The sequence below is a fragment of the Anabrus simplex genome, chromosome 1, assembly GCF_040414725.1.
Source record: "Anabrus simplex isolate iqAnaSimp1 chromosome 1, ASM4041472v1, whole genome shotgun sequence".
Classification (NCBI taxonomy): domain Eukaryota; kingdom Metazoa; phylum Arthropoda; class Insecta; order Orthoptera; family Tettigoniidae; genus Anabrus; species Anabrus simplex.
In genome coordinates this window covers 73,922,925-73,935,335 of record NC_090265.1, presented here as the reverse complement: position 1 = coordinate 73,935,335, position 12,411 = coordinate 73,922,925, and the positions used below count along the sequence as shown (strand labels likewise).

At 35.2% G+C, this 12,411-nt stretch overlaps 1 protein-coding gene across 1 annotated transcript in view; it reads right to left on the bottom strand.

Annotated features, from left to right (window-relative positions):
• Positions 1-935: 935 nt before the first annotated feature.
• Positions 936-12,411, bottom strand: part of LOC136886273 (thrombospondin type-1 domain-containing protein 4) — a 173,242-nt gene continuing 161,766 nt past the window's right edge. The window contains exon 14 of the mRNA XM_068229310.1: positions 936-4,327. Within this exon, the coding sequence (XP_068085411.1) occupies positions 4,212-4,327 (116 nt within the window). The 3' untranslated portion in view covers positions 936-4,211. The remainder of the gene's footprint in view (positions 4,328-12,411) is intronic.

Genomic DNA, 12,411 nt, shown 5'->3' with positions numbered 1-12,411 from the left:
CAATACAGACCCGTGGTGTTCCTCACATAGTGGAACTACTCACAGGTGCTGGTATTTCCGTGGTATTCTTCATATAGTGGTACTACTCATAGGTAATGCAGACTCATTCTGAACACAGGGGAACCGACACATTCCAGTGGAGCGTATGGCACCTTCCCTCGCATGGACATTAGTTTACGAGCCAAGTACCCGCACTCCCAACCTTGGTGGGATACACACGATGGCACTAATCACAAGCAAATCCCGGACCATGGTGTTCCTCACATAAGAGTACTACTCCTAGGTAACGTAGATCCATGGTGTTTCTAACATGGTGGTACTAATAGCATGTAACGTCAACCCATGATATTCCTCACGTTATGCTACTAATCACAAGTAGTCTCATGGTTCTAATTGCATCATCCCTTAGTCGCCTGTTTTAGTCACCTCATACGAGAGGCAGGGGAAACCGTGGGTGTATTCTTCATCTGTGTTACCCACCCACAGGGGGTATTTCGTCTTTGTTAGCTCCTCAACTGAGGTTGGTGACAGAAAGGGCCATAAAATAGTACTATATCATTTCTTCTCACCTCACTCAATTTCTTATCAGGAAATGGGACTAACAAATACTTATAATGCAAATACTTAAAATACTTATAAAGACTAAGGTGTAGACATGCCTACATATGGTTCATTAAGTCAGAAATATAGAAAATACAACAGGACTGGGAATGTTTTCATTCCTACAATTGCATTATTTGTCTGGGAAGAATATGAAATAACTCAGAAAAAAAATATGGTCAGGATATTGGGATTCAAACTTGCAATTTGTGAATTGTGTAGTTTCTTAGGTAGCAACCAAACTAAAGTAAGGAGTCATGAGACAATTTCTGTTATGATATTGGAAGTTAAATATTGGTATATTAATAAAGGATGTAATGGTAAATGTCCAACAATATATTCCAAGATATTTTGCTTTAAATAAATATATTACAAATCATTTTACAACAAATAATTCACATAATGCCATATAGCCCATTGTTCAAATGACAGATAATTATATAAATAAAAGTGGGATTCATGGATGACTCTTGTATCTCCTTTGGATGCTGTAGTATGGTATATTAATTAAAGCAATGAAATAACAGATTAATTAGGACTTCAAACCTTTATTCACAATATTAAAATCTTTCATTTTTATTGTTTCTTGTTTGTGCTAATATTTTACAGTAAGTAATATTTATACAGACAATAATGATAAAATGGCTTTCATTCTCGTTTGAAGCCACATTGCATTGATACAAATATTTGTGAATGTCTACATCCTTAATGAAACACACCATTCTTTTCCTAATACTGTCATAACCTTAGCATATGTGCATCACCTACTGAGAAGAGATTCACTTGCTTTATGAATTAGATATGACTGATAAATGCTGGAAATGCTTCCATCATGATGAATACTTAAATAAAATGTTGGAGAAATTTTAATTTTAGTCTGCATATGTTATTCAGGATTTTAGAAAATGTTGTTCTCAGTTCATTTGATTTGGAAACTGGAAGTAACACAAGTATTAAAAAATAAATGAAGCATATATTAAACTCTTGAAATCTTCATTTACATATTGATTCTTGATGAGAAATAAATAATTGAGAAACAGACATTTTCCTAATGATGGCTAAATACACTGCTGGTACGCTATGTGAATTTGAAAGTAATAGTTTTACAGATCTTTTCCTTATATTCCAAACAGTACAGCATTAACAACAACAGGACAGCATACATCGATACAAATAACACTAATCTGAACACAACGTGAAGAGTCTTGGAGACTGCTGAAAGTGCATATTAAATTTAAAAAGGAACATAATTTTGTCTGCATTGGTTATCAGACCTCCCTGGTATACTTTTGAATATCACAGGTATAAAACTTTATAATAATTTGTTTATGAACCTTATGTGTTTTAGTTGTGTATATGAGAAAGAAATTAGGTATTTGGATTTAAAAATGACAACCAAAGTAAAATTAAGTAAGTGCATGGGATGACTATGTACTGAGTAACAGTAAATACTCCTCCGCTGGTGAAATGGAAACTCACTTAAGATGGAATATTCAGAATTTAATGGAAGACATTACAATGATTAAACATAGGTACAATTATTAAAAGATATCACAGAGGAGCACAGATGAATCTGGAACTAGTCACAGAAGTAAGTCATCATACAGACATCTCTTTGCTTATATTTCCCAAATACTGAAATACTGATTAGCACTAGGTAGTCATATTCACTGTGGAAATAAAGAATATGAATGATACCAATCGACAGTGCAAATTTGTCTGAATGCATCTTCCAGCATAAGAAATGACATTAATTACACATAGAAGCTAAAAACATGAATGCAATTCAGTATTGCATACCAATAACATATATCTAGCACAAACAATATATTATTAAATTATATTAATATATATGTACACACACACATACATGCACAGGTATCGAAATGAGCCAGCTGGATTGTTCTGCACTCTCTTTTTTATTTTTATTTCTCTCTCGCTGCTATCATTTGCTGCCTCAGAAACAACCATTTCAAAACTAGTTCCACTATTTTGATTTTGGAGATATTGCTGACACTTCACTTAGCTAGGAGCGAAAAGTATTGTTCTTCTCCAACTGTTATGACCATCTTATTATTCTTGCGTGATCACTCGACATGCTGGATTCCGTTTCACAACCGCAACAATCGACTTAAAATGATGTCCATACAGAGGTTATATTTATACAAATATGTTCACACTTGCACAGCCTACAGGCAATTAAGTGGTACAGAGTCCTTCATCCATAAGACAACTCACTAGTCTCTAAAATCAGTATTTAAATTAGACATTATGAAGTGAAGGATATTTGGCACAAATACTATGCAAAGCAATAAGGATATGCCAAGTGCATTGTCTTCTGAAAACTGATTTGACATGAAAGCGATGGATTTTTACAATGCTATTTGTAGTATGAATTGAATGACTACATATTAACAAATCATTTATATAATACACTACATGATTCTTATGAATATACAACAGTACAACTTAGTTCAGAAAACAGTTAACATGAAACAGTCACTGATTTCAAGTATCTCCTTCATTGCTAATATACCACTCTAGATGTAAATAAATGAATGTCCTCAAAACTTTTAATAATAACATTTTGAGTCTTATATGTTGAAGCAGTAATTTTAAAATAGGTTCTATTCATTCTATTGTAAGAATATTAATCGATATTCTGCCTGATATGCAACAATGGTAACTCAACGTTACCTCATTCTGATGTATAAAATAGATAAAGGGAAATTAATTACTCTATGTATCTCACCCCATGTAATGTAAAAGCGTTACAAAATTGTGAGAGATGAATAAGTTTTCTTGGGAATTAAACATTTTGCAGAACTAAGATTTCTGACACAAATACAGTCAATATAGAAAATTTGGTGCTTTGTATCCAATGAATCATATCCATATTTACTTCAAAATCTTTCTTGGTAAAATGGAATTCCTCCTCATTTGTTTTAAAATAAGTAACTTTTCATCTGGACAACACTACACCTCTTTCGGTTATTGTTTTAATTCCCTGAAAAAGTAACACTGTCATTAAATTTGACGAATTCATGAACTATTTAACATTCATTAGGAAACATAGAGGAATATTATAGGAATTTTTGCTATAAAGCATGTAGAAATGTTTCCATTTTTCTAATAATCATCCAAGGTACCATGTATATGCCATCATTAATTTGATTATATGAATAATTGCCAGTAAAATTATTATAATTGGTCTACTACCCTTCCCTTTATAAGATAAAATATAGTATAAAAATCTGAATAATGGTAACTTATAGTGGTATAAATTAGGATATACTATGCAGTAATTTAGTGGGAGATACAACTAAATTACATCTGAAGTAACGACTTACATGAAATGGGGACTTACAACAATATGACTTGAACATGACAATAAATGCTACTGTACAAGTGTGATATTTCTATCAGTCTACTTCACAAGAAACAAGGTGTCATTGGCTGAAATTTACTGCACATAATAATTACATGCTTATGTACCACCTTGTGACTACAGGAGTTAATTAATCTTTTTTTAAATTTTTCATCTTGTAGCAATAGCTTTCACAAACTCGCAATTTGAAGAAATGAGAAGATACAAAGGGAAGTGACTGAAATTAAATCTTCTTGCGGCAGGAATGGCAGCAGCTGGTGCGATAAAACTTGTATAACAAGCAAAGCCGAGCCTGAACCACTAGATGACAGTTAGGTAATGTATCCACACATTCATCTCCTGAAACAAAATATTCTCTCTTAGCTTTGGAAGAAAATTTACCACATTTGTTACAACAAACCCTTTGTTTATACTTTGATATGATGAAGCTTTGAATTATGAAGAACAATTCCAATATGGATAAGTAACCAATACAAGTCCTGATATAAACTGTGTAAATCTATAAAACTGATCACTGCATGTTACATAACACAGTGTTCCTAATATAATTACTGATGAACAGCCCACAGATTCTATCATATGCAGTTCAATATAATAGAATCAGGTCTACCTTCATAGTCCAGGGGTCAGAATAATCCAAGTTTGAATAGTGGCTCTGTCATGAATTTAAGACTGGTTTGAAGGACTGGAATGGGTGCAGGTAACACAATTAACAGCAGAAATAACAAAATATTGGTCATCCTAGAAGTATTTTTTCCTAATTTCCCTCTTTCAACTCTAGATGAATACTAGAATAGTAATGTAATGGTAATGTATTTGAGTAAAAATACACACATCAATACAGACACAATACAGATTAACAAACAGGCATAACACATGCCATGTATGGGTTTCTAGACCTCAATATCTCAAGCCCTTTGCATGGAGTAACAACAAAAAAATCAAATGTGCGCTAACTTCTAACCTCGGAATTGGTTGAATGATGATGTCAATAATTAAGTAAGCAAGCTTGTGGTTTTAAATGACTGTTGATACACTGATCGTAGCCAGACAACATACATAAAATTCAAACTACAAGGACGTGGTTTTTCATTGCCTTCTAGAAAAGCTCATGACAATATCAATCAACTATCATGCCTGAAAGGGGAGGAGATATCTAGTTGTATATCCCCTCAAAATGATAATCTATACCAAGCCATACCCTACCATGTGAACTGGCTATTCATGTAGCAGTGAACTTGCTGTCGAGAGATAGTGGGTTTAAACCCCACTGTTGGCTACCCTGAAAATAGTGTTCCATACAGATTAACAGACAGGTGTAACATATGCAAAGTACAGAGTTCTGGACCCATTGTTTCAAGTCTTTTGGACAGATTAATGACACAAAGCTATAGCTGCAATCTCCCACTTCTAATTCATTTTTTAACTTACAAGAAATCCCTTTCATCTATAAGTCTCCAATCCGATTGTGATTTGATACGATGACTTCAGTAGGAATGTTTTATTTAGCCATATCAAAACTGGATGTATAATATATTTAGCACCTGTTTTGGGGTGTCGAAGTTTGTTCATTTGAGCACCATATAGACGGGAGTGAGCCGGGAAGCAGGTGGAGGCAGCGTGGCCAGTCAGTTCGTTTGCCACGCTCTCACTCTTCTTCTCTCACACATACATTACTTCCCTAGACTCAGTAATTGCCACTCCATGCGGTGAATGGGACCATGTGATCCTGTGTACATGTACAGTATGTAAACACCGACACACTATCACGCAAGGAAAACATCAGTTATTGCTGTAGAAACTGTTTTACTTGCAATAAATATTCTATTGCTTGAATAAAGTACTTTCAGTGCACTTTCTATTCAGTGTACACATCATAGAAATGAATACCACAGAAAAAGTGGTTAAGGCATAAACAAGTCTTGCACCACAATCATTTGATTCGAGATAGTTTGAGACTGTGGATAAAAACAAAATCGTTGAAAGTTTTGATTAATTGTTTCCATAACAGAATCCGTGAACAACAAGAGGCTGGATGGGTCCCACAGCACACTTCAGAATCGTCTTGATAAATACTTATTTTCCTTCACCTTGTACCATTTTAATATTGTTCTTTTTCTGACTTATGTATGAATCAAGGATAAGCACACTGGTATCAGGTACATTGGGAAAATATATTTTTAGCCACTCTTGAAAAATATTTTTGTCTAATTTCCCAGATTTAGAGAAAACTTCGTAGGGATTTGGGACTTTGAATAAGCTTTTCTTAACCCTTAAGCTAAAATGGATTTTTTTTTTCAAACCAATATGAACTATTGGTAAGAGATTTCTATCTGTTGATATAACAGGTCGCACAGTGCAGCTGTGCGTCAATGCGCTGAGTGATTGTGCATTTGCTAATACAGTCTTACTCCACATTTGTGTAATTCAAGAGGACAAACTGGAGAAAATATTCATTTATAGGATGAGAAGTAAGGGAATGGAATAAATTATCAAGGGAAATGTTCGGTAAATTACCAAGTTCTTTGAATGATATAGATATTGATTCCCATATGGAACCTGAAATATTTGTCCTGAATGAGTAAATTTATAGTACCAACATACAATAAACAAAGAAAATAATCAGATCCACCTTTCTCAATACTATATATTATACCAGGTAGGCATCAATTTTTGAAAATGAGACAAAGTCTCTCATAGTGCATTGGCACTGCCGGTAGCTCTAAATAGCTTTCTCAGTGGCCTCCATGGTATGCACTAGCATCTGGTAGGTGTGCTATTTACCGACTGATGAGCCCAATTTAGCACTGTGGGCAAAATGCTGGCCACCAGGAGTGAGTTAGCTGGAAAATTATTATGTCCAATAAAGTTCTTGAAGATGTTTAACCCTCCAGTACTAACATGACAAATCCTAGCGTGAGTGCTAACATTAGTCTGTGAGTCCGAAGTTATAAGTATTCATATTATGTTTTAAAGCAAGTGAATCATTTATTAAAGAGAAACCACACTCCAAAAATTGATTACTAAGCCTTGCATTGTTGCTGTTAACAATAAAGAGGAAAACCAAATAAATTCACCATTGTCAGGAGACACAAACACAGAAATAAATACTCATAATGATTAACTAGAAAACAAACACAGAAATAAACACTCCTAATGATTAAATAGAAAACTTGCTTAGTAACAATTCTTACAAAGATGCAATGAACAATTCACAGTCACAGTCAATCACGATGTTCATTCTTTGTTTTCAGAACAAGTTGGTCAAACAACCACCATGTGCTCCAAGCACATGAACTTCCCACACAAATAGCACTTGTATTTTGTTTTACAATTTTTCTTTGAGTCGCAGTATGCACACTGACCATGCGATTTTTCCTCCTGTGGAGGCACCGGCATGTTCTCAGCTGGAATGTTACAGATCACTTGAATTCTCATTCGAGCGCCAGTCTTGGAACTTGCTTGACTATGGATCTTCTTTTTAGATGATATCCAATTAAATCGAATGCCAGTGTTTCTAAGAAAGTTCTTCACCTTATATTAGCTTTCTATTAGCTTTAGGATTGTTGCTGTTCATTATCACAAAAGCATTTATAGCAGCAATGTTCATCAAACCCAGGACACCAAGTTTGTATGGCACTAAGCTAAGCTTATCAACCACATTTAACACCCCCTTTCATGTCATTATACAATATGATCATTTTAGATTTATCAATGGTGGGGTCAACTTTGTTATCACAATGCATTGTGGAGAAAAGCAGCACATTTTTCCCTTTTCTGGGAATGTATGATACTAGGGTGGAATTTTCCTGGAACCCAAACATGCTGGAGCTAACGGGTCTATTTTTGCCTTCCAGAAATTCACAAGGTAACTGCATTTTGTTTTTTTCTTATAGTACCAAGTAAAGTCAATTTATGGCTTTTCAACAAACTTTCAGATAATTCTATGCTAGTGAACCAATTGTCCAAGGTCACATTCCTACCTGTATTGGCAACAGGTTTCACTAATTTTTCAACTACTGCTTTCACACTGTTATCAACAGAATATGGGCCATTGGGCTGTTTACCAACATATACCTCAAGATTTAATGTATAAAACATTTTAGCACATACTAATGCAGAGATTTTAATCCCATATTTATTGGGTTTACCTCAGATGTACTGGCAGACCACATCTTCCCCTGAAAGCCTCAAGTTTTTTGTCAACAGTCATATATCCAGATGGGAGTGTAGTTAACTTGACAATTTGCCACTAAAACTTCAAATACATCCCGAATTGCAGCCAATTTATCTCATTCTTGTCAGTGCAATCTCGTTTCTTTGTTGTCAAATCTAATGTGGCTCATCAGAAACCTAAACCTCTCCAGTGACACAGTGAGCCAAAACATCTCAATTGATGTACCGTTAGTTTTCCATAAGTCCGTTGCGTTTAAATTGTTTGTCTTAAGAACACCAGAAGGGTACAAGAGACCTAAAAAAGCCTTCATTTCCTCTCAGTAGGTGTTGCAGTTCGATATTCTTGGTCATAAGGTTCACGGGTTATAGAAAGATTTGTGCAATCGACCAGGATGTGCAGAATTCTAGCATCAAAATTGCAGTTTCATGTATCTACAATAGAAGTAACATTTCTTGCCAGTCCTTTCACACCACGTAAATGAGTTAGGAGATTCACTGAGCGAGTTCTCACATTTTGAGGAGGAATATGCATTTTTTCATTTTGTGACACTGTCTTTTACAATAAGGTGTGGAACATTACGTTGCCGTTTTTGTTATGTAGAGTCCCATTATCAGTATCTTGATCATCCTGCATCTCCTCCACATCCCGTTCCGACTCCAAATCTTCTTCTTCACAACGTTAAAGGAGTTCTTCTTCCACAAAATCTTCAAAATCTTCTGCAGCCATGTCGTTCTCTTCAATTTCCAGTAGTAATTTCAGCACGTACTCTTCTTCAGGTTCATAAATCATTTCGTTTCATTTCCAGCAGAATGTAGCAACGAGTACTAACTTCGGTCTTAGAGACCAAAATAAACAAATTCTTGCTAAGAACTTGAGCAACGAGTACTAACTTCGTTCTTAGAGACCAAAATAAAGAAATTCTTGCTAAGAACTTGAGCCAGGCATTTAACATTCACGCAACAATAAGTAAACTGACCGATTTGAAGGTACCAATGAGCAAAAAATAAGCGAAGCATGCGCACTAAAGTTAGAGGAGAATAATTTGGCGGTCGGTCTCGGAGACCGGATGTTAGTACTGGAGGGTTAAGAAAAAGCCTGGTAAACGACTGATAGTGAATATGCCACCTGGTTGACAGCCCTAAATGCAGATCATTGATTGATTGATTGATTGATTGATTGATTGATTGGATGGTTGATAATGTCCTGCCACCATGCAATTCAAAACTGAACCCTGATTGGTCAGCGTTGAAATCACTACAAAGGCCATGTTTATTGATTTTGTCTTTCACATCACTCAAAAAGGTACTTGAAATTGCAATAATACTGTTGACATCATTTGTGTATTGTTTCATGACTAACTTTGTAATTTTTCTGGACACAATATGTTTGTAATATGTTATATTCCCTGTAAAATTTTCCTTGTAAATTTCAATGTTGAAGTTATGCTCACCTATTTAAATGTATTTGTAATATGGTGTAGATATTTACTTTTCTGAAGAAACATGGACAGGAACCTCGTGGTTCGATTTAACCTTTTTTCTTAATTTATGATGTTATCCTTTTAATTGATGCCTTTATACCTTGTGAAAATTCAATGTGTTGAGTAAATTAGACTAAAGGGTAACGCTCTCATGTTTCTTTCCCTACAACATCACGTAAGATCTCATCCTCTGTAGGGTTTCCCGGCCTGCTTCCCATATATCCTTTCTCTAGTTGTCATGTTGATAACCCTGCATAGCCGCGTGTGTGTTGTTGAAATTCAAGATCTTTTTCCTAGTGTATCATCGGCTGATGTTATTCTTTCAGGTTTGTTATTTTGGATTATTAAATCATTACGTGTTTTATATGTAACTTATATTATGTGCACCTCTTCTGCATAAGGAGGGGGGGGGGTTACATCTGGTAGCAGAGCGTGGTTGTAGAAGAAAGAAATGCGAGAGCAGTAACCTTTAACTAACCTAAAATAACCTGGTATCATCTCCTAACGTAATTTCTTGTTAATATTCTGCTACCTTTCATTATATTATTTTTAAATTTTAACAGTTTTGTCTTATGTTGATCTCATGCCATTAGGACCACGTGGCGGTTTTAAAATTAATATATGACATGTTTCCTTTTGGTTGTTATTGTTACGTGTGTATTCTTATTTCCCGGTTTTGTCTTTCATAATTCTTGCTCGAGTTCTAAAAATCACGTCTTTTTAGTGCTGCGATGTGCAGTCTGTATTGCGGTGTTTCGTACCTTGTAATTAATGGTTGGAGGAAATGGTGGGTCACTATTTGTAACAAGTTTTTTTGGTTTCATTAATTTTAATAAGTTTTCGTCTGTGGCAAGGTTTCGTTTGACCACGTGTTTTGTACTAAAGTGATATCTTCACATTTCGTGTACTGTGTTCATGTTCCGAAAGTCTTCTTCGATAAATTTCAACATGTTTGATTATTTCAAGTTTTCTTCGATACGTGTGTTTTGAACTTAACATCTGAGTGATTATTTGTTTGTCTGACCCTGTAATAGTTGAGGGGGGAGTTCCTCAGGGCAGTGTTATTGGATCTTTATGTTTTCTTATATATATAAATGATATGAGTAAAGGAGTGGAATCGGAGGTAAGGCTTTTTGCGGATGATGTTATTCTCTATAGAGTGATAAATAAGTTACAAGATTGTGAGCAACTGCAACGTGACCTCAAAAATGTTGTGAGATGGACAGCAGGCAATGGTATGTTGATAAACGGGCCTAAAAGTCAGGTTGTGAGTTTCACAAATAGGAAAATTCCTCTCAGTTTTAATTACTGCGTTGATGGGGTAAAAGTTCCTTTTGGGGATCATTGTAAGTATCTAGGTGTTAATATAAGGAAAGATCTTCACTGGGGTAATCACATAAATGGGATTGTAAATAAAGGGTACCGATCTCTGCACATGGTTATGAGGGTGTTTAGGGGTTGTAGTAAGGATGTAAAGGAGAGTGCATATAAGTCTCTGGTAAGACCCCAACTAGAATATGGTTCCAGTGTATGGGATCCTCACCAGGATTACCTGATTCAAGAACTGGAAAAATCCAAAGAAAAGCAGCTTGATTTGTTTTGAGTGATTTCCGACAAAAGAGTAGCATTACAAAAATGTTGCAATATTTGGGTTGGGAAGAATTGAGAGACTAAGTGGTATGTTCCGAGCTGTCAGCGGAGAGATAGCGTGGAATGACATTAGTAGACGAATAAGTTTGAATGGCGTTTATAAAAGTAGGAAAGATCACAATATGAAGATAAAGTTGGAATTCAAGAGGACAAACTGGGGCAAATATTCATTTATAGGAAGGGGAGTTAGGGATTGGAATAACTTACCAAGGGAGATGTTCAATAAATTTCCAGTTTATTTGAAATCATTTCGGAAAATGCTAGGAAAGCAACAGATAGGGAATCTGCCACCTAGGCGACTGCTCTAAATGCAGATCAGTGTTGATTGATTGATTGATTGATTGATTGTTGCTTTAAACTACTTTGCGAAATCGTGCTAAATATTGTCTTCCTTGTCTCACTGCATGTTATCTTTTGAACAGCTGATGTGATTATCTGTTAGAGATACCTGATTACTGACCTATACCTCGAGTATGCGCGTGCATTTACCATCTTATAAAATTACTCGTGTCGTAATCTTGTGTTTCTTCCAGACTACGTACATTGTAGTGTGAATCAGGTGTGAATTGTAGTGAGTGATCAGTGTGTTCTGGTCAATTTTTAGCATGAAGTCTTACTAGATTTTCTGAAATGTGTGTGTTCGTAAATTTTTGGCAACAATTTTGAGGTTAGTGTTAGTAAATTTTCGTCTATTTCTTCGGGTGTTCTTCTGTTCGCAAATTTTGAGGTTAAAGTTCGTTTTCATCAATCTCTTTGAGTGTCTTTCTGTTCGTGAATTTGGGGTTTATAGTAAATTATTTTCAAAATTTTGTCCCTTAATGCTTGTTATCAGGTTGTCAAGGTTTTCGTTTCTGTTATTTTAGATTTGTCACTAGTGGAATTTTGAAGGTATCACGATTTAGCTAAGCCGGTCAGTTAATTTTCCTGCTTGTTTTGTCTTGTTCGATTTACTCAATGTTAAAATTTCTTGCATTACAGGTTCATGTCTTCAAAATTTATATACTCAATTTGAAGAAGAATGGGATTCTCTAGACTGAGAACGGTTCTAAATTTGGGTAGCCAGGCTGTATCTGTCCTACCACTTTGCAAATAATTGTGTGTTTGTCTTGGGTGCCT